The sequence below is a fragment of the Chiloscyllium plagiosum genome, unplaced genomic scaffold (assembly GCF_037043375.1).
Source record: "Chiloscyllium plagiosum isolate Xiang-an unplaced genomic scaffold, Cpla_swu_hap1 HiC_scaffold_22, whole genome shotgun sequence".
In the NCBI taxonomy this organism is placed as follows: Eukaryota; Metazoa; Chordata; class Chondrichthyes; order Orectolobiformes; family Hemiscylliidae; genus Chiloscyllium; species Chiloscyllium plagiosum.
The window spans coordinates 23,661,286-23,683,551 of record NW_028270160.1 but is presented as its reverse complement, the minus strand read 5'-3'; the positions used below and the strand labels follow the sequence as shown (position 1 = coordinate 23,683,551).

Here is a 22,266-nt window from a genome sequence, read left to right as displayed (position 1 = left end):
ATTTCACACACGAACCAACCTCTGTGTGAAAAAGTTGCCTCTTCAGTACCCTTTTAAATCTTTCTTCTCTCACCTTAAAAATGTCACCTACTTTTTAAATTCACCCACTCTAGGGAATTAACCTTAGTTATTAACCTTATCTATGCTCTTCATGATTTCCTAAACCTCTATAAAGTCACTCCTCAATCTCCTGTGCTCCAGTGAAAAAAGTCCTAGCCTATCCAGCCTAACCTTATACTCAAACCGTCCAGACCCAGCAAGATTCTGGTAAATCTTTTCTGAACCCCCTCCGATTTAATAATATCCTTCCTATGGCAGGGCGACCAGAACTGTACACAGTAGTTAAGTATGCAATTACGTATAGTTAGATCCTGCATACCAAACCAAGAATGTTGAATTTGATTCTTAATTTGGCTTTGTAATTTATTCTTCTTGGAAAGTGCTACATTCACTAGCAGCAACAACCTTGTCTTGATTACCAATTTCAATTTATCACCTAATATTTCATGCATTGTTTGATACAAGACAGTCAACTGCAATCTGAAACTGATTGAGTACTTGACATGACACTTTTCTCATTCAACAACAATTAAATCTTTGAAGAGACAAAGTAGAATGTCTTGTATGGTATCCAGCTCTATCTTCATTTAGTAGCTCATCTGGATAACATAAGCAATGGAAATGGGAAGTTGGCCTAATGTAAGCCTGTATATGTTTCTTATGTATTAATGCCATTTTGGTGTTACATATTTTAGTCAACTCAAACATTGTATATCAAAAGAGGAATTTCAATTTTATTATTAAATGGCAAATAAATGCTGAATGTAAACTTGTTGAATCTTTTATTTTGATTGGACCATTTTCCCTCACATATTGTTCCTTAACGCATTTTTAAAAAATTCATTCATTCATGGGATTTGAGGTCGGCCAGCATTTATTGTCCCATCGCTAATTTTCCTTGAGAAGGTGATGGTGAGCTGCCACCTTGAACTGCTGCAATCTTTGTGTTGTTTGAGAAGGAGTTCCAGGCTTTTGACCTAACAACAATGCAGGAATGACAAGTATGGTTTTGGGAGATATCATTGAAGGAGCTTTGCTGAATTGTATCTTATAGATTGTGGGATTGCTTAACTCTGTCCATCACATACTGCTTCTTCTGTTTAGTATGCACATAGTTCTGTGTTGCAGATTTACCAATCTAACATTCCATTTTTTTAGATTTGTCAGTTGCTGTTTGTGGCACTGCCTCCAGCATGCTTCATTTCACTATGCTTGATCCGTGATTTGATGGTAATGATAGAATTAGAGAGGTTAGAGGTTATGGATTGTGGTTAAGCACAGCTCTGTTGCTGCAGATGGTTTATAGCACTTTGTGGATAATCAGTGTTTAGTTGCCAGATGTGTTTGAAAAATGCTCTAATTGGCAGAATGGCAGTGCTGCTCAACACAAAGGATATATTCAATGAAAACATAGCACATCCTTTCCACAAGGATTGGGTAGTTTTCATTCTTAATGATATGATCATGGACAGATCTTTTCATCTTAGTAAACTCACTACCTTCTGCGAATGCAGTCTCGCAACTATCCCTTTAGGACTTGGCCATTCTTGATGAAGAAGACTGGAGTGAGTTTTGAGAAGATTTGTAGCTCAGGTTGAGGTTCTGGATATAGGTTTGCTTGCTGAGCTGGAAGGTTCATTTTCAAATGTTTTGTCATCATACTAGGTAACATCTTCAGTGAGCCTCTGGATGGGGAAACCCAAACATATAAATAGAAAGTAGTGCTTCGTCCGGAGGCTCACTGAAGACATTGCCTAGTATGGTGACGAAACGTCTGAAAATGAACCTTCCAGCTCAGCAAGCAAACATACATCCAAGACTACAACTCGCCGTCCCATAGTACATTATGTGGCCCCATAATGCTGCTTTAATGCTTTGTTTGATGAGTCCTCCCTCACCACCTCAGAGGGGGTGGTGATTTCTTTCTCATGCTTGATCTGATGCCACAAGATTTCAGGGTTTCTGAGTTCAGGTTTAAGATTCCCAGACCAGCTCCCTCCAAATTGTATACCACTGTGCCATCGTGAATGGATTTGTTATGGCTGGTGTTTGCAGTGTCCGGGTCATTGTTTGCAAGGTATGGCTCTGTCAGACACCTGTTTGGCTGGTCTGTAGGACAGCTTTCCCAATTTTGGCACAGGATTCTGTGTAAGAAGGGAGGAAAGGCAGTGTGGAGACATGGAAGGTATCATTTCCGATGCCTAGATTCTGAGCGAGTTTTTGGTTTAATTCGTGATTGACTTTACAGTCACTTTTGATACAACATAATATCTTGCTAGACCATTTCAAAGGTTGTTTAAGAACCAATTTGTTCATCTGGAATAATTTGTAGACCGAACCAAATAAGACAATAGGAGCAGGAGTAGGCCATTCTGCCCTTCGAGCCTGCACCACCATTCAATAGGATCATGGCTGATCATCATTAATCAGTATCCTGTTCCTGCCTTATCTCCATAACCCTTGATTCCACTATCCTTGAGAGCTCTATCCAACTCTTTCTTAAATGAATCCAGAGACTGGGCCTCCACTGCCCTCTGGGGCAGAGCATTCCACACAGCCACCACTCTCTGGGTGAAGACGTTTCTCCTCATCTCTGTCCTAAAAGGCCTACCCCTTATTTTAAAGCTGTCCCCTCTGGTTCGGGACTCACCCATCAGCAGAAACATGTTTCCTGCCTCCAGAGTGTCCAATCCTTTAATAATCTTATACATCTCAATCACATCCCCTCTCAGTCTTCTAAACTCAAGGGTATACAAACCCAGTCGCTCCAATCTTTCAACATAAGATAGTCCCGCCATTCCAGGAATTGACCTCGTGAACCTACGCTGCACTCCCTCAATAGCCAGAATGTCTTTCCTCAGATTTAGAGACCAGAACTGCACACAATATTCCAGGTGTGGTCTCACCAGGGCCCTGTACAGCTGCAGAAGAATCTCTTTGCTTCTATACTCAATCCCTGTTGTTATGAAGGCCAGCATGCTATTAGCCTTCTTCACTACCTGTGTACCTGCATGCTTACTTCATTGACTGGTGTACAAGAACACCCAGATCTCTTTGTGCTGCCCCTTTACCTAAATTGATTCCATTTAGGTAGTAATCTGCCTTCCTGTTCTTGCCACCAAAGTGGATAACCATACATTTATCCACATTAAACTGCATCTGCCATGAATCTGTCCACTCACCGAACCTGTCCAGATCACCCTGTAATCTCCTAACATCCTCCTCACATTTCACTCTGCCACCCAGCTTTGTATCATCAGCAAATTTGCAAAAGTTATTACTAATACCATCTTCTATATCATCAATATATATTGTAAAAAGTTACTGTCCCAGCACTGATCCCTGCAGTACCCCACTGGTCACTGCCTGCCATTCCGAAATGGAGCCGTTTATCACTACTCTTTGTTTCCTGTCAGCCAACCAACTTTCAATCCAAATTAGTACTTTGCCCCCAATACCATGCGCCCTAATTTTGCTCACTAACCTCCTATGTGGGACTTTATCAAAAGCTTTCTGAAAGTCCAGGTACACTATATCTACTGGATCTCCCTCGTCCATCTTCAGAGTTACATCCTCAAAGAATTCCAGAAGATTAGTCAAGCATGATTTCCCCTTCATAAATCCATGCTGACTCTGACCTATCCTGTTACTACTATCCAGATGTGTCGTAATTTTATCCTTTATAATAGACTCCAGCATCTTTCCCACCACTGAGGTCAGACTAACTGGTCTATAATTTCCTGCTTTTTCTCTCCCACCTTTCTTAAAAAGTGGTACAACATTAGCCACCCTCCAATCCGCAGGATGTCAAATTTCCTCCCTAATGACCATCAGTGAACCAGATAGGTTTTCATGCCAATAGATAACATGGTCACCACTGGACTAGTTATAACTTCCAGATTAATTCCTTAAGTTGACATTTCACCATCTGCTGTATTAAAATTTGAATCCTTGCTCCCAGAACATTATCCTGGGTCCTCTTGTTCAGTGATAATACCACTGCACCACTGCCTCCCCAAAATAAGTATTTTTTTAAGGGTAGAATAATTACAAACAAATGTACGTTTTCATGAAATTTGATAAAACTATATTGAATGTTTTCCATGAGAGGCTTACTTCTACTTTGGCATTTTGGCCCACAGTTCCAATTTGCTGGCATATAGGAGTGCACATGACTTGAAATGGCTTTACCATCCATCTGACCAGTCTGGTAAATATGATAGAATATGCTACCTCTCTTAGCCCACCATTCTGGGTTAGTTATTTAACTCATTCTTGAAATTACAGTAGCAATTAACTGACTGTCATGGCAGTCTTAATTTATCCTTTTATTGACTTTAAGTGGCCCATGAAATCTAGTTGGCTTGTTGACTAACCAAAGATGAATTTCCATTTTTGATGATCTGGATAAGTTCTCTCTTTTTTATTGTAATATGAAAATGTTACATGTACATTATGCATCTGACCTTTACTTTTATACATGTGATTTTGTGTTACTGTTGTTTTGTTCTTTGGCTATTGTGTAACTTCAGGCATAGGATTTGCCAAATACTACGCAACGTAATCAGTGACAGTAATATGCATGATTGTGTTAATTTTGCTATTCATTTGATGTTATGCTTATTTATATTTCTCTATAATGTAAACAAATGTTAATTGATATTTATATGTAACCTTTTAGATGTATTATGGTACTCTTTTTCTCAACCTCTCCCCTTGTTTGAGGCATGGTGACCCTCAGTTTAAACCATCCACCAGTTGTCTATCTCCAATGAGTGAGCAGCCCGTGGTCTAGTGAAACAACAGCTACTTTACCTTTATTGTTACTAACAATTATCTAACTTGTCCATTCTCCCTTGCTCATTATTATTTCCTGATTTAAATACACTGGATAGAAGTAACCCTTCTATATTGGTGCAGCAGTGTTTCTGTGATCTAATATTTACACAGTCTGACTGGAAGTTATCTGTGCTCTCTAAATGTTGCCTGCTGTGGTAGAACTGCAAGTAAAGACATGTTTGAGGATGTTTGTGAATAATTTAAGTGGAACTGGATGCAGAGATTGCATGATTATTCTTTTTTTTTGTTTATTTATTTTGGATCGTGGGTGACATTGGCAAATCTTCTCCTATTTGACTTGAGAAGGAGTTGATGGGCTACGTTAAAGTCCTGACTGAATTTGAATATAAAAATGCTTTCAGAATTGAGATGTTCTTTAAATTCTTTTCAACTCTGTACAAAGTGAAAACTAGTTCATTTTAAAGGTATTGCCTAAGGGTACAATTTTGTCCTTTTTAGCTATGATTTGGTCTTTTGTTTTTTTTTCGGTTATTTGATGAAAAATTAAATGGTGAAGTGGTGGTAGCATGTTTGACTACAATTTGCAGACGAGGCACAAGTTTAGGCATTTGACCCTTCAAGAACTTGTCTCTCTTAAATCATGACCCATTTTAAAAAAGTTTCAAGTGATCCCATGCTCTGGAGTCTCCCTTAAGAGGAAATGTCCTTTCCATGTGCACCTTGTCAGGTTCTTATGTTTCAGTCAAGTTGTACCTTACTCTTCTAAACTTCAAAAGTTTGAAATGTTGTTACTATCATGTAATTATCAAGTAAGATGTTGTCTTAATTATGGTTTCATCATAACTGGGTATCACTTTGAGGAACTTGCTAAATACTTTATCTTCAAGTTTACCTAATTACCATACTAAATTTATATATCATTCCTGCTTATAAAACAGAGTATTGGGCTATTGTGAGCAAAAAGCTGCATAAATATCAGTATAATATTTGACACTCTAAATATCTATATAAAAATAACTTGTGAAGAGAGAGTCAGTGTTGTATGACAACGACCTTTCTTTTCATGTTGACTTCATTTTGATGTCAGTAATAAGTTTTGAACTACATTATCAGTAAATTTAAAAATACTAGTGTAAATTTGAATTGTCTACCACAGAGTGCTGTGGCAATTTTGCCTCAGGTGTATGTTTTGAGATGGATTTCTGGTTAAAGGTTTATGAGGACAGTGTGGGTAAAAGACATTGAAGTGCAACATCAGCTGTGATCATATTATGGCAGAGCAGGTTGACTGATTAAATACCCTGTTCTAATAATTGATTAATTGATTTTATTTTCAATTTAACAACTTTTGCACCAAAATTAAAATATCCCTTTAACTCTCTCATTCAATTGAGTGTTTGAACCACATTGAATTTATTTGGAATTTTGAAAAATTCACTCACAAGACGTGAGTGTCTCTGGCTAAACCAGCCTTTATTGCCTTTCCCTAATTTCAAGAGGGCAGTTAAGAGTCAACCACATTGCTGTGAGTCTTGACTCACATGTAGGCCAGACCAGGTAAGGACGACAGATTTCTTTCCCTAAAGAACATTAGTGAATCAGATGGGGTTTTTCAGCAGTCGACAATGCTTTCATGGTTGTCATTAGAGTCGATAAAGTATGGAGCTGGAAAAAGACAGCAGGTCAAGCAACATCAGAGGAGCAGGGGAGTCAACATTTCAGGTCAGAACCTTTTAATCAGGACTCTTAATTCCAGGTTTTTTTTAATTGATTTCAAAATCCATCATCTGCCATGAGGGGGCGTTTGGGGGGGGGGGGGTGTGGAGGGAGGGGGGAGGTGTTGGATTTGAATCCAGGTCCTCAGTCATTTGCTTGAGTTTTTGGATTAATAGTCTAGTGGTAATGCCACAAGGTTATTGCTCTCCAATTGTCATGGAGTATAAAGTAGAGATTAAATTCAGTGAGCACTAAACTTCTGGCTTGCCGACTCAGAAAAAAATCAACATTATGCAGATAAATGAGAGTAATTGTTACATTTATTTAATGATATTTTTTCCTTTCTAGGATGATATTTACATGTATGGAGGAAAAATTGATACTGATAATGGAAATATCACAAATGAACTATGGATCTTCAATATCCCCACTCTCTCATGGACTAGGAAAATTCCAACTGTTCTCTCCCCTGGGCAACAGTATGATGTAGAAGGGCATTCTGCACACATCATTGAAATGGACAGTGGCGATGTTATCATGATTATCATTTTTGGATATTCTGCACTTTATGGTTACATAAACAGTGTTCAGGAATACAATATTAGTAAGTAATTGATCTCTTGGTATTTGAGTATTGCCGAGAAAAGATGTGCTGTTGAAGCTTCTCATTTTACACTCTTCAGAACAATATGTATAGCATGTGAAAATATTGCTGATTGGTCTAGTAATTGCCATGGCAAATGCAAGAGAACAGTTAAACTGCAGGCTTTTGTTTTAAGTTTAAAAACAGGAAATTGACCCTGGTCAAAGCACTATTATGGGAAACGTACTAGCCCCATTTAACATTGTGAGAAGCTATGTATATTAATTTTACAGGGTCCTGTCCTTCTCCAAGTAGACAGAGCATGTCCAGACTTTTTGTTTAAAATCTGCTCAATTTCTGAGCTTTATTTATTAGGCGAACATTCATTGCTCATTCCTAATTGTTTTTGGGAGGGTAATTGGCAGCTGACTTCTTGAACTGCTGCTGTTCTTGTGTAAGGGCCCCCACAGTACTGTTTGAGAGGGAGTTCCAGGATATTGACTCCCAAGACAGCAATGGACCAATCATTTAGTTGCCCAGATGCTGTGGGACTTAGTGGGGAATGTGCATATGCTGCCTTGTCCTTCTAGCTGGAAAAAGTCAAAGATTTGAAAGGTTCTGGCAGACCAGCCTTGGTAAGTAATTGCAATGCATCCTGTAGCAATGCATTGAATGCCAGGGTGTCGGCATTGAATAGAATGAATGTTAAAATTAGCAGATGAATGCCAAACAAGAGAGCTGTTTGGTCCTAGAAGGTGTTGAGCAAAAGCATTGTGACTTTTCAATTAAACAAAAGCACAGGGATACTAGTTCTCTGGTGTTTTCTCCATGTCGATGTTTTGACTAATTGGCGTCTACTTGTCAAAGTTAGCACCAGTCTATAAAGTAAAGATCCTCACAGACCATAAGGCTGCCCTTTCATTAGAAAGAGAAGGCTAGTGGTGGTTTAATGTAAGGGTCACCACACGCCAAGCGAGGGGGTGGTTGAGAAGGAGAATCCTTCACAGTAACTTCAGCTGGTGTAGGAATTGAACCCATGTTATTTGGTATTACTCTGCATTGCAGACCAGCCATCCAGCCAATTGAGGTAACTGACCCCTCTAGCCAGTTTGTTGTTATATCAACAATATAAATTGTTTGTCACTCTGAACTATGGACCTATCTCATATTCAGCATATACAGGTCTATACAGGACAAAATGCTTGAACAGCATGTCTCTTTATTTCAGCTGTAGTTTAAGAAATTTGTGTGCTGAATGCTTGAAATGTTTTGTGAAATCAATTAATCAAAAAAGACTCCTCAGTATTGAAAATTAAACAAAGCCTTCCAATGAGAAGATAATGCAAAATGATTCAAGTTTTGCATTGGAGTGATGACAAGGCTGTCAGCCGATATTTTATATTCCTCTGCAACTGATAGCAATGTTTTGAGTTAGCAGATGAACAATTAAGCATAGAAATTTAGGAGATGCCACTGGTGATTCTGTGTTTTTTTGGCCACTGAGTATGCTGATGAGGTTCCTTCCTTCAATCCTTTTTTAAAAAAATGAACTGAAATCAATCAAGTTATCAAACTTTGAAGATCTTCCACTTTCATGGTCCTTAGTACGGTGTATCATTATGAACATCTTTGGAAAAATATTACATCTATTGATTGGGATGTAACTGAAAATGGAATGACTCAGTGAAGACTGCTCCTCCCTCTGAGCTCGAAGGCTTTGGGTTCAAAAACCAGTATCTAGAACCTGTTGGGTATGAAACAGCTAGCCATTGATTGCAGTCCCCTGCTTGAACAAATGGAGTGGTCTGCTGGAGAAAAGGCACCTGACTGTTTAAAAACCTAGCTGTCAAATCCCAAAAAAAAGGTGTGAAGGTGATCAACCAGCATTGTGGTGACTCTGTGTAACATGGGGTGACAGAGCGGTGGCACGGTGGCTCAGTGGTTAGCATTGCTGCCTCATAGTGCCAGGGATCCGGATTAGATTCCACCCTTGGGCAACTGTCTGTGTCGAGTTTACATATTTTCCTCATGTCTGTGTGGGTTTCCTCTGGGTACTCCGGTTTCCTCCCACAGTCCAAAGATGTGCAGGTTAGGTGAATTGGCAATGCTAAATTGCCCATAGTGTTCAGGGCTGTGTAGGTTAGGTATATTAGTAATGGGAAAATTTGGTATAATAGAGTAGGGGAGTGGTTCTGGATGGGATACTCTTCGGAGGGTTGGTGTGGACTTTGTTGGGACAAATGGACTGTTTCTACTCTGTAGAAATTCTATGAATATCTATGATTCTATGAAAAAAGATAAAGGAATGAAGAAAGTTGAATAGAAAAGGCCATACTCTCATTGGTGGAATGGGTGGCTAGGTGGCAGATGGGGTTCAATGCAATGAAGTGTGAATGGTACATTTTGGTAGGAAGAACATTGAAATACAAACTAAAATAGGGAAGACAATTCTAAAAGGAATGCAGGAGCAGAGAGACGTGGGTGGAAAATATGCAGGGATTATTAAAGGTGAAAGGACAAGTGGAGAGAGCAGTATGTAAAGCATGCAGTAATCCTGACTTTATTAATAAGTGTCATTAGATCTCTTTGGATCTAATTAGATCTCATCTGGAGTCTGATGTAAGGCAAGGTAAAGTCACCATAGGATCCCAGGGGACCATAGGGTTGCTCTTTTGAGCTGTGGGTGCCACATTGCAGGAAGGGTCTAATGCACTGGTGTTCTGCAGGATTTCCAGGGATGGAATATGTTGAAGTGGCTTGAATTGTTCTCATTAGTGGGAAGCCGGCTAAGAAGAGGTCTGGTAGAGGTTTTCAAAACCATGAATGGTTGAATGGAGTAGGTATGCTAAACAAGATGCCATGGATTTAAAGTGATTTGAAAAAAAAAGCAAGGATAATATGAGAAAAAAAACCTTTTTCAATCAATGATTAGTTTGGGTATGGACTGCGCTGCTTGGAAATATGGTGGAGGCAGATACAATTGAGGCATTTAAAAAGATTTTGGACCGTTATTTATATGTAATAATATGCAGAGGTATTGGGGGGTGGGAGAGAAAAGAGAATGGTACTGGAGTAATAACGCTTCTTTAAAGACCTGATGCTGATAGAATCAGCCATAAGACTGAAATCAAGTGTAACTCGGTTTGAAACAGCACACTAAGTTCTGAATTACTGCTAAACAGGCTCACTGGCCCTTAGAGTTTTAAAATTCGTTAAATGTCACATTTCTCAATATGATAAATTACATTTCTTCGTTATTTTACATTTTACCTTTAATATCATGTGCATGTCCCACTCATTTATTTCACCATCTGTAAAAGTTAAACATGAAAATAGAATGGCTTCACTAGTTTCTACTTTCTGATTTGCTGTCTGTGAGAGTAGTTCAGTGTTATTGGGTACTTGCCCTGCCTGATAACATCATTGTTGCCGGATGCAGAGTGATTTTCTTGATTTACTGGCAGAACCAAATTGTTGTTGAATTAGGGACAACTGCAGAGATTATCAGAGCTTCGTGGGCAGTTGTCTTTGGGTCAGTGACAAACATGGATGCTTTGCCACTGATCATAGGGTTCAACCCAACATAATAACTAAGAATCTGTTAGCAGTTAACGTCTTTAATTTCTAACCCTTTAGATTAGATTAGATTACCTACAGTATGGAAACAGGCCCTTCGGCCCAACAAGTCCACACCAACCCTCTGAATATTACCCACCCAGACCTGTTCCCCTATCCTATATTTACCCCTGACTAATGCACCTAATACTATGGACACTTTAGCATGGTCATTTCACCTGACCTGCACATCTTTGGATTGTGGGAGGAAACCAGAGCGAAACACGGCCGAAACCCACGCAGACACAGGGAGAACGAGCAAACTCCACACAAACAGTCGACCGAAGCGGAAATCCAACCCGGGTTCCTTGGCGCTATGAGGCAGCAGTGCTAACCACTGAGCCACCGTGCCACCTTTTTGTATAAAACCACTCTAAACGCTAGGCTGCAGAATTTAGCCGGTTAGTTTTGTTTACATTGTCCAGTATTGCTTAATGTTATGTCACATCAGAAGTCTTTTGCTTATGGTTATGCTCCAGTCTCCCAAACAGATGCTTTCGATATCTGTGTGAATACTTGTATGTATAGATATTTCATTGGATAATAGTGTAACTCTGAATAACATGGAGTTTGAAAATGCGAGAGTTGTAAATGTGTTGTCGAGAGTATTTTGGCATTATGTGGAAATAGTTAAACATTACTTTTAGCAATCATCTCGGATTTGTTATATTGCAGGCATGATAATAGAATAGTGCAATAAAGCTAAATCATTTCCTGAGGAAAATCAACTCCATGCAAGCCGAAAAGGCAATAAGCTGTCTGCTAACGTTATATTATTTGAAAATGCCACTTTAAAATCATATATGTGGCAGGTATGTAAAAATGCAATAGCCTAAGAATATTTTTTGTGAAGGTGATTTGAATCGTATTACTCTTTAACTATACCAAACATCTTGTACTAATATAAGTTGCCTTTACTGCTTTTGGTGGTATGTTACACATCACTCGAGTCCAAGTTGTTGTGATAACACGTGCCTTTTCATGCTTGTGTTTCCTGCATATTGTAGGCCAAAGCCATTGATCATGATAGTAGAGGCTTCAACTCCCTTTTCATCACACAGTTGATCAGAAATCTTTCCTGCTGTTACTGACAACCATTGACGTGTGTTGCAAGAATGTGCAAGTTGATAGCAATCTATTTGGTAGCTCCTTCCTTGGCTATCAAATCCTGGGTGGGACTTGAATGCAAATGATTTAGCATTGTAAGGTCTCCTTCCTCAGCAGCATAGATAATACTGGGTGCAATATAAGAGAATCAGTTTATTGCTTTTCACTGGTGGTCTACACATTCTTCAAACTTCTTTAAGAAAATGATGACAGTAACGAGCTTGTTTGCTAAGTAGTCATCTTCAGCTATCATCAATACACTTATTTTCTGGGGCATCATAGCTTAGCTAAAACAGCTATCAGAGAGTCTTTTTAGTTTGTTTATTTTTTAAATAAACTTTTAGATAAAAAACTGGATAAACTTAAGCAATTGTTATGTTCACAGCTGACGGTAATACTGGACAAGTCATATCTCAGAGTGAAACTTGACCTGATGAGTCATCAGTTTTATTTTTTCAGTTTGATTGGGTAGTCACTGAACATGATTATGCAATGCATGTCAATGTTCTTTTAGGAAAAGAAAGTTATTTTACATAAATGAAAATGCTATCAATGTCAAATTAGAAAGGTATTAACGTCCCTGAGATATCCTTTGCAGACATGTAATCCTTGTGAATTATCATCCTATGTTCACTCTTTAGTTTCTTATTTAACTGATGAGGTTACAAGTTTAAATATCACACAACACAAAAATCACACCTGGTTATAGTCCAACAGGTTTACTTGGAAGCACTACCTTTCAGATCCCTGCTCCTTCATCAGTTGGTTGTGGAGTATAAGATCGTAAATGTGATGCAACTGAAATTATATATCAAAAAAGACGTGAGGTTACAAGCATTTTCCTTTGGTGATAAGCTCTATGTTTAACAGATATGATTCTCTCCATTACTATCTATCCCTAATATACAAAGACACCTAATTCACTGACTCTCCCTTCTTGAACTTTAAGGTAATCCCTGTTCAATTAAACTGCTAAGACAAATTTTCCAGCTCTGAAAGCCTGTTTGCCACAAACTAAATTGTCCTTCTGTTGGTATGACACTTTTTCTCAATGGAAACCTGATTGTGGCCCCAGCCCATCTTTCTGTATCTCATAAAAATACAATTCTGTAAATGTTTCATCAGTTAACTCCTGACGTAGTTTGTCTTGTCATTGTGTTTCAGTCACATGCTTTTTGGAAATTGTCTGAACTTAGTGTTCAAACATGATTTTCTACTCTCTTAAAAAATGTCACCTTCACAGAACTTTAACTTTTTGTCCTTCATTTTTAACCTAAGTATTAACAACATTCTACATCACATTATAAAAAACAAAAGGTAAATAATTTGCGTGAAATATATCAGAAAATAGCTACTCTACTGTTATTACCAAGCCAGGGGATTGACTATGGTTCACTGAAAACTGCGGGAATGCATGCAAAGAACAGCATTTGACATACATAAGACTGATGATCAACCTGATGAAGCAACAATATTATATTCTGAGCAGCATGTGATAGAACTGAGTAATTCTGTTACAATTGAATCAGATCTTAGCTCTGCAGTCCTGCTACATCCAGCTGTGAATGGTAGACAATTAAACAACTCACTGGATGAGGGGGCTCGATAAGTACCCCCTTCTTAATTGGTAGAGGATCCAAGCACACCAGTGCAAAAGATGAGGCTGAAACAATTGCAAACATCTTCAGTCAGAAGTGCTGAGTGGGTAATCCATCTTGACCTTCTCTTGATGTCGCTAGCACCTCAATTGCCCACCTTTAGCCAATTTAATTTACTTTATGTGATATCAAGGAATGGTTAAAGGCATTGGATATTAGAAAGCTTTTGGAACCTGACAACATTCCAGCAGCAGTACTGAAGACTTATGTTCCAGAACCAGCCATGTTCCTAGCCAAACTGATCCACTACAGATATAACTCTGGCTTCCACCCAACAACATGGAAAGTTGCACAGGTATTTTCTGACCTTGAAAAGCTTGACAGCATCAACCCAGGCAATTAATGGGCCATCAGTCAGCTCTCAGTCATCAGCAACCTAATGGATGTTTTAGATGGTTCAGACAGTGATGTCAACTGCCACTTACTCAACAATAATGTGCTCACTATACTTAGTTTGGGTTTCATCAGGCCTATTCAGCTTTTGAGCTCACTACAACCTTGGTCCAAACATAAGAGCTAAACTGAAAAGGGGAAATGAATCACTGTCCTTGCCATCAAATCTGTATTTGACTAATAGTGCCATTAAGGAGCCCAGGAAAACTAGACTCGATGGAAATCGGGGCAAAGCTCCACTAGTTGGAGACTGCATGGTTGTTGGAGGTCAATCACCTCAGATGCAGAGTAATTTTGGAAGACTAGCCATCAGCAGCTGCTTAATGAATCATCTTCCCTCCATCAGAAGATCAGAAGTAAGGATTACCACTAATGATTGCATAATTTTCAGCACAGTTTGCAACTCCTCACTCAATGAAGCAGTCCTCACCCAAATCTAACAATGCTTTGACATCATTTGGGTTTGGATCGATAAATGACAAGTAAAATTTGTGCCACGCCAGTGCCAAAAGTAAGTAGCTTAAAGAAGAGAGAAAGAATCCAAATACCACACATTGATGTTTCATGACTTTGCCTTTGTTAAGGTCCCCACTATTAACATCCTGGGGATTACTATCAGCCAGAAATTAAACTGGAGCAACCATAAAAGTATAATGGCAGGTCAAATGCTGGGATTCCTGTGAAAAGTAATTCACCTGTTCACTCTTCAAAGCCGCTATGCCATTTGCAGTCCACAAGACAGGAGTGTGTTGGAATAATACTTAGTTGGCTGGATGAGTTCAACTCCAATAAACATATGTAAGGTATAGAGAGGATAGATCGAGTGAATCCTTAGAAGAGTATAAAGGAAGTAGGAGTATACTTAAGAGGGAAATCAGGAGGGCAAAAAGGGGACATGAGATAGCTTTGGCAAATAGAATTAAGGAGAACCCAAAGGGTTTTTACAAATATATTAAGGACAAAAGGGTAACTAGGGAGGGAATAGAGCCCCTCAAAGATCAACAAGGCGGCCTTTGTGTGGAGCTGCAGAAAATAGGGGAGATACTAAACAAGTATTTTGCATCAGTATTTACTGTGGAAAAGGATATGGAAGATATAGACTATAGGGAAATAGATGGTGACACCTTGCAAAACGGGTAAAAGGTGGATAAATTCCCAGGACTGATCAGGTGTACCTGAGAACTCTGTGGGAAGCTAGAGAAGTGATTGCTGGGCCTCTTGCTGAGATATTTGTGTCATCAATAGTTACAGGTGAGGTGGCGGAAGGCTGGAGGTTGGCAAATGTGGTGCCATTGTTTAAGAAGGGTGGTAAGGACAAGCCAGGGAACTATAGACCGGTGAGCCTGACCTCAGTGGTGGGTAAGTTGTTGGAAGGAATCCTGAGGGACAGGATGTACATGTATTTGGAAAGGCAAGGACTGATTAGGGATAGTTAACATGGTTTTGTGTGTGGGAAATCATGTCTCACAAACTTGATTGAGTTTTTTGATGAAGTCACAAAGAGGATTGATGAGGGCAGAGCGGTAGATGTGATCTATATAGACTTCAGTAAGCCATTTGACAAGGTTCCCCACAGGAGACTGATTAGCAAGGTTAGATCTCATGGAATACAGGGAGAACTAGCCATTTGGATACAGAATTAGCTCAAAGGTAGAAGACAGAGAGTGGTGGTGGAGGGTAGTTTTTCAGACTGGAGGCCTGTGACCAGTGGAGTGCCACAAGGATCGGTGCTGGGTCCTCTACTTTTTGTCATTGACATAAATGATTTGGATGCGAGCATAAGAGGTACAGTTAGTAAGTTTTCAGATGACACCAAAATTGGAGGTGAAGTGGACAGCGAAGAGAGTTACCTCAGATTACAACAGGATCTTGACCAGATGGGCCAATGGGCTGAGAAGTGGCAGATGGAGTTTAATTCAGATAAATGCGAGCTGCTGCATTTTGGGAAAGCAAATCTTAGCAGGACTTATACACTTAATGATAAGGTCCTAGGGAGTGTAGCTGAACAAAGAGACCTTGGAATGCAGGTTTGTAGCTCCTTGAAAGTGGAGTTGCAGGTAGATAGGATAGTGGAGAAGGCATTTGCTATGATTTCCTTTATTGGTCAGAGTATTGAGTACAGGAGTTTGGGAGGTCATGTTGCGGCTGCACAGGATATTGGTTAGGCCACTGTTGGAATATTGTGTGCAGTTCTGGTCTCCTTCCTATCGGAAAGATGTTGTGAAACTTGAAAGGGTTCAGAAAAGATTTACAAGGATGTTGCCAGGGTTGGAGGATTTGTGCTATAGGGAGATCTAAACAGGCTGGGGCTGTTTTCCCTGGAGTGTCGGAGGCTGAGGGGTGACCTTATAGAGGTTTACAAAATTGAGGGGCATGGATAGGGTAAATAGGCAAAGTCTTTTCCCTGGGGTAAGGGAGTCCAGAACCAGAGGGCAAGTTTTAGGGTGAGAAGGGAAAGATACAAAAGAGACCTAAGGGGCAACTTTTTTACACAGAGGGTGGTATGAGTATGTAATGAGCTGCCAGCGGATGTGGTGGAGGCTGGTACAATTGCAACATTTAAGAGGCATTTGGATGGGTATATGAATAAGAAGGGTTTGGAGGGATATGGGCTGGGTGCTGGCAGGTGGGACTAGATTGGGTTGGGATATCTGGTCGGCATGGACGGGTTGGACTGAAGGGTCTGTTTCCATGCTGTACATCTCTATGACTCTAAGACTCAAGAAACTTGATATCATTCAGGCTAGTCCATCTCATGCTTTCATCAACATTCATTCCTTCCGCCATTAACACAGTAAATTTGTTCTTCTTAGACAGTGCCTTTCAAACTTGTGGCTTCTACCATCCAAAAGGACAAAGGTGGCAGTTATATGGGAACACTTTTTAAGATTTCTTGCAAGTTCATGTCCATGTCGTACACCATAATGATTCCTTCAGTGCCATTGGATCAAAATCGTGGAACTCCATAATGCCACATGGATTGCAGCATTTCAAAAGGCAACTCGTAGCCACTTTTTCAAGGGAATTATGTAGACTTCTAAATGAATTTTTAAAAAAAGTTGCTCTCATCCATTAGATAGAACATAGAACATAGTACAGCACAGAACAGTCCCTTCAGCCCACGATGTTGTGCCGACCACTGATCCTCATGTATGCACCTTCAAATTTCTGTGATGCAGAATCGCATTTTATGCATTGAGGAAAGAAATGAACTGTTTTAATTAGACTATTAACTGTTTGACTTTCAATTGAGTCAATTTCTGCAGTCAATTGAGTTCACTCTGCTCGGCATCAGGAAGGAGATGAGACTATTTGGCTCAGAGTTTCTTTCTCAATTAATGCAGCTGTTGGGTTCAAATTAGACTTGCGAAGGATGCAGTTATGGTTTGAATAAGGTAAAGGATTTATTAGAAAGCAAGTGTGCACCACCCAGGAGATGATGTTTCCCTAATCATTGTTTGCTTTGCACATTTTATACAGTGGACCATCATGTCAGGTGTACAGGCATCCCAATCAACTTATGACTGCAAGCTACCAAAAGCTCTTGAAATATTTGTAATTCTTACTGAAGCTAAATGAGTCACTGCACAGTGATTGCATTCTTTGTGTAGCTTATCAGTTCCTCTGCTTTCTGTATTTAATAATGATCGTCCCTAAATACCTTTCAAGACAGTTCTTCACAGTCTATTTGCAGTGAGCATTTCTTTTGTAGGTATCCGTCTGACATGTATTAGAAGGATCAGATTCCCTTTATGGTTTTAAACACATTTCCACTGTCTGTTTATTGCAGCCATTTATCCAGTGAGTTAATCAACTCCCAGGTTTGCATATACTGTAATGATCCTGTTTTCCTTGATAACTTCAAGCAGATTTTGTTTTTGAGGTAGCTAGATGTGTCTCAACCCCTTTCAATGCCTATAGCATTAATTTTGATGGCTATACTATGCTTCAGTAGCTCATATCAGCATTTTGAATCCAATCAACTCTTCTACTCTGGCTGGCAGATTATCCTAAACATTTAACTCTAAAGTCTTTAAATACTTAATTTTACAACAGGACCTTTTTTTAAACATGGAAGCATCTTGAATCACGTGAGGTACCGAAGCATGTTTGAAATAATTGCAATGACTCTATGTATTAGTAAAGAAAAGCAAGAGCTATGCTCTGCCAGTAGTATAATGAAATGGATAAATTGTTAATCTGTGCTTTTCTGCTGTGTTGTGTTGCTCAAGAAAATGGGGTACTTTTTTTGAATAGTGTTATGAGATCTTGCAGCTTTTCTCTATGCATGTTCCCCGAGGGCAAGTTTTCAGCTTAATATTGAGCCTCAGGTGTGGTTTATCCAACAATGGAGCACTCTCAATGCACTGTAGCTTAGACTTATGACCATATATGTGACCAAAAACTTAGGTGACATTTTTTTCTGCTATTTTCTTTGCCTCACCTCCAAGTTATTTGCCTTATCATAACAATCCCCTCGTTCCCAGACAACTAGTTTTGAGCAACTAGGAGAAAGTGAGGACTGCAAATGCTGGAGAGTCAGAATTGAAAAGTATGGTGCTAGTAAAAGCACAGCAAGTCAGGCAGCATCTAAGGAGCAGGAGAATGGACGTTTTGGGCATAAGCCCTTCATCAGGAATGTGGAGGGGGATGGGGCCTGAGAGATAAATAGGAGATGGGGTGGGGCTGGGGTAAGATAGCTGGGATGGCGATAGGCGGATGCAGGTCGGAGGTGATTGTCATAGGTTGGTGGGGAAGGTGGAGCGGATGGATGGGAAGGAAGGTGGACATGTAGGTCAGGTCAAGAGGATCTGGGATGAGGTGCGGGTGGGGAGATTTGGAAACTGGTGAAGTCAATGTTGATGCGGTGTGGTTGTAGGGTCCTGAGGCAGAAGAGGAGGTATTCTTCCTCCAGTTGGCGGGTGGCTTTGATTTGGCGGTGGAGGAGGCCCAGTTTTTGGAATAGCAAGTCAGCATTTTATTCTCAATCCATTTATGTTATTAGTGTTGCAATGGATTGCACAACTAATTTTGTGAAAATTGAAATTGTTCTTTAATCAGTTTTGAAATTGAACAAAGGTTTTCACTGCATTTGGAAAAGAGATGAGCTGCAGTAATATATGATTACAGTTTTTTTGTCATTAGTTTTGGTCAAATCATTACTTTGATTTGCTGAAAAAAATTTGAAATAACCAGGTTCTGATCTGCAATTGCTGTATTTGGGAAATGAATAAGTAAAATATATTAACAAGGTACACAGTATGGAGCAAGTTATTAACCTTAATTTTAATTGCTTAGTTATGAGAAGGCCTCAATTTTAGCATTTTAAATTGACTTTCAAATGAAACACCAGGTTCTAATTTATGTTTTATAAATTTTAGATTGCAAGTGAAAGTGAAGATTTGAATTTTGGGTAAAATCCGAAAGAGCTGCAGATGATGTAAATCAGAAACAAAAATAGAAATTGCTGGAAAAGCTCAATACGGCTGGCAGCACCTGTGGCGAGAAATTAACATTTCAAGTCGAGTTACGAGAAATTAACATTTCAAGTTGAGTTACCCTTACCCAAAACATTAACTCTGATTTCTCTCCATAGATGCTGCCAGATCTGCTCAGCTTTTCCAGCAATTTCTATTTTTGTTTCTGATTTACATCATCTGCAGCTCTTTCGGATTTTACCCAAAATTCAAATTGAAATTTCTCTCCATAGATGCTGCCAGATCTGCTCAGCTTTTCCAGCAATTTCAATTTTATTTGAAATTACAGTTTAGGATTTTGTTTTATTAGATAAGTAATTTGTGCTGTACCGAATAACATAATTCCCCACTATGTGCCCATCAGTCTATTTTGTAGAACAGTACAATTTGCCCCACTGTTCACTCTTTCCCTATAAATCTTCAAATTTTTCCATTTAAATGTTTAATCGGTTTTCTTATTGCAGTTTTTACTGAAGCTGTTTTCATTACCCTGACAGGCAGCGCATTCCAGATTTTATTAACATGCAATAATTTTTATATTTAAAAAAAGAATTCAGATCCCTTTTTATTGCCAGTTACTTTTAAATCTGGATACAAAATTGGCTTGAAAGTAGGACTCAAGAGGATGGTGGTAGAGAGTTGTTTTTTGTACTGGAGGCCACAAAGATCAATGCTGAGTCCACTGTGTTTCACCATTTAATTGTTGATTTGAATGTGAATATAGGCGGTGTTAGAAACAAACTTAACAAAATTAGCCAAGACCACCAAAACTGGAAACAAGACAATTTATTTTATGATCTTGCAAGAAAGGGCGTCAAATGCTAAAGCAAATGAGCAATGAGCATTGAAACAAGTATACAGTTATACCTTTGAGCTGCCTGAGGTCACCTCTCCCGACTCCTACATTACCCAATCACCCTAGTTCTCTGCCTAACTTGTGACCTGACTGCCCCTACGTGACTTCTTATCTTGATTAGATTCTACTTCTATCTCCTTGGGCCATTAGCTGCAACCATTTTATATCTATATTAATACTTGCTGTGCTAGTGTTTTCTATTGTTCTGCTTTTCTGCCTGCACAAACTTGTTTTTCCCAGAAGTTTGCTAATCTGATCTTTGCCTGCAGCTGCCCTCTATACTTGTTTGTCAGCGCTATGCTTAAGCTTATTATCACTACCCTTTTTGCTACATCTGCGAAATCAACACCCTTCCCCATTTCTCACAGGGGTATGGTAAGTTTGCGGATGACGCCATGCTTAATTTAGATAAATGTGAAATGTTGCATTTTGGTAAGGCAAACCAGGGCAGGACTTTAACAGTTAATGGTATGGCCATGGGAGTGTTGTTGAACAAAGAGACAGAGAGGTGCAGGTGCATAGTCCCTTGAAAGTGGAGTTGCAGGTTGAGTTGGTGATGAAGAAGGCATTTGGCACGCATGCCTCCATTGGAGAGGCTGAACAGGCTGGGGCTTTTTTCCTTGGGATGTCAGAGGCTGAGGAATGACCTTATAGAGGTTTATAAAGTCGTGAGGGGTACAGATAGGATGAACAGTCAAGGTCATTTCCCAGGCTGGGGGGGGGAGGGGGAGGGCGGAAGTGGGGGTGCAGTGTTGTTGGTTTGCGCAGATCTAGAGGGTATAGGTTTAATGTGAGAGGGGAATGATTTAAGAAGAACTTGAGGGGCAACTTGTTCACGCAGAGGGTGGTGTTTGTACGGAGTAAGCTCCCAGAGGAAGTGGTGGAGTACAATTACAGCACTTAAAAGGCATCTTGATAGGTTATGAATAGGAAGAGTTTAGAGGGATATGGGCCAAATGCTGGCAAATGGGACTAGGTCAGATTAGGATATCTGGTTGGCGCGGACCGGTTCTACTAAAAAGTATGTCTCCATGCTGTATAACTCTATGACCTGGCTATCCTGCCATTGGAAATATTTCCTTCATATATTTTCTATCAAACCCTTTCATGGTTTTGTGCATGTCTGACAAATCTCTTACCTTTTGACTCCACTGCAACAATAGTTTTATTTATACAATGCTCTTTAAAGCAAAATGTTGCACAGCAGTGTTAGAATATCAATTTGACGCTGAACAACATGACGATGTGGCAATAACAAAGGTTGATGAAAGAGGTCGATTTTTCATGAGCATTGTTGTATTAGGAAGAGTTAAGAGATGCAAACAGGTTTAAAGAGGGAATTCCAGAAGTTGGTGCAAAGGCAGCTGAAAGCATGGCTATTGGTGTGAAGCAATTATAATTGCATGAATTCAAAGATGAAATATAATTGTTTATCACAGCAAAATATAACTGCATAATTTTTCATGGATAGAGTGTTTTGTTAAATTTTAATTCATGGTGTAATGTTAAAAGATTAAATTGTACTAACTTTCTGGACGTTAATGTAATGTTAAAGAGTTAAATTGTACTGTCTATCTCCAAGAGGCTGAACATTCTGGAAGTGGGTGGGGTGACATTCTATCTCTCAGACAAGAATGCAGGAATTTAGATGACTGTCCATTGTAATCCACTCTTTATTTGGGCAACCATTTACTCCTATTGCTGTTATCAAATTAAACTCTCATTCAGGCCCTTCCATTCAGAAATGTTTTTATGGACATTCCCCCAGCCAATCAAATTCGTTTGTATGATCATCCCCTGATACTGAAGTATATCACACCTCCATTGTCCAGGGAAGTAGTGGAGTCAGAACTTGTTTGCAGGGCCGACCCGAAGCTAAAACATATCACACCTGCATTGTCTTGGGGAATCACTGAGTCAGAAAATCGTTTGCATAATGATTCCCCAAGATTAGGGCATTTATATTTACATTATCTCCGAGGATAACCTCATCCTATCATT

General features: G+C 39.4%; 1 protein-coding gene across 1 annotated transcript in view; it reads left to right on the top strand.

Annotated features, from left to right (window-relative positions):
- The window catches only part of atrnl1b (attractin like 1b), a 947,890-nt gene that overhangs the window by 154,858 nt on the left and 770,766 nt on the right, over nt 1-22,266 (top strand). Inside the window, exon 8 of the mRNA XM_043712811.2 lies at nt 6,925-7,180. Within this exon, the coding sequence (XP_043568746.1) occupies nt 6,925-7,180 (256 nt within the window). The remainder of the gene's footprint in view (nt 1-6,924; nt 7,181-22,266) is intronic.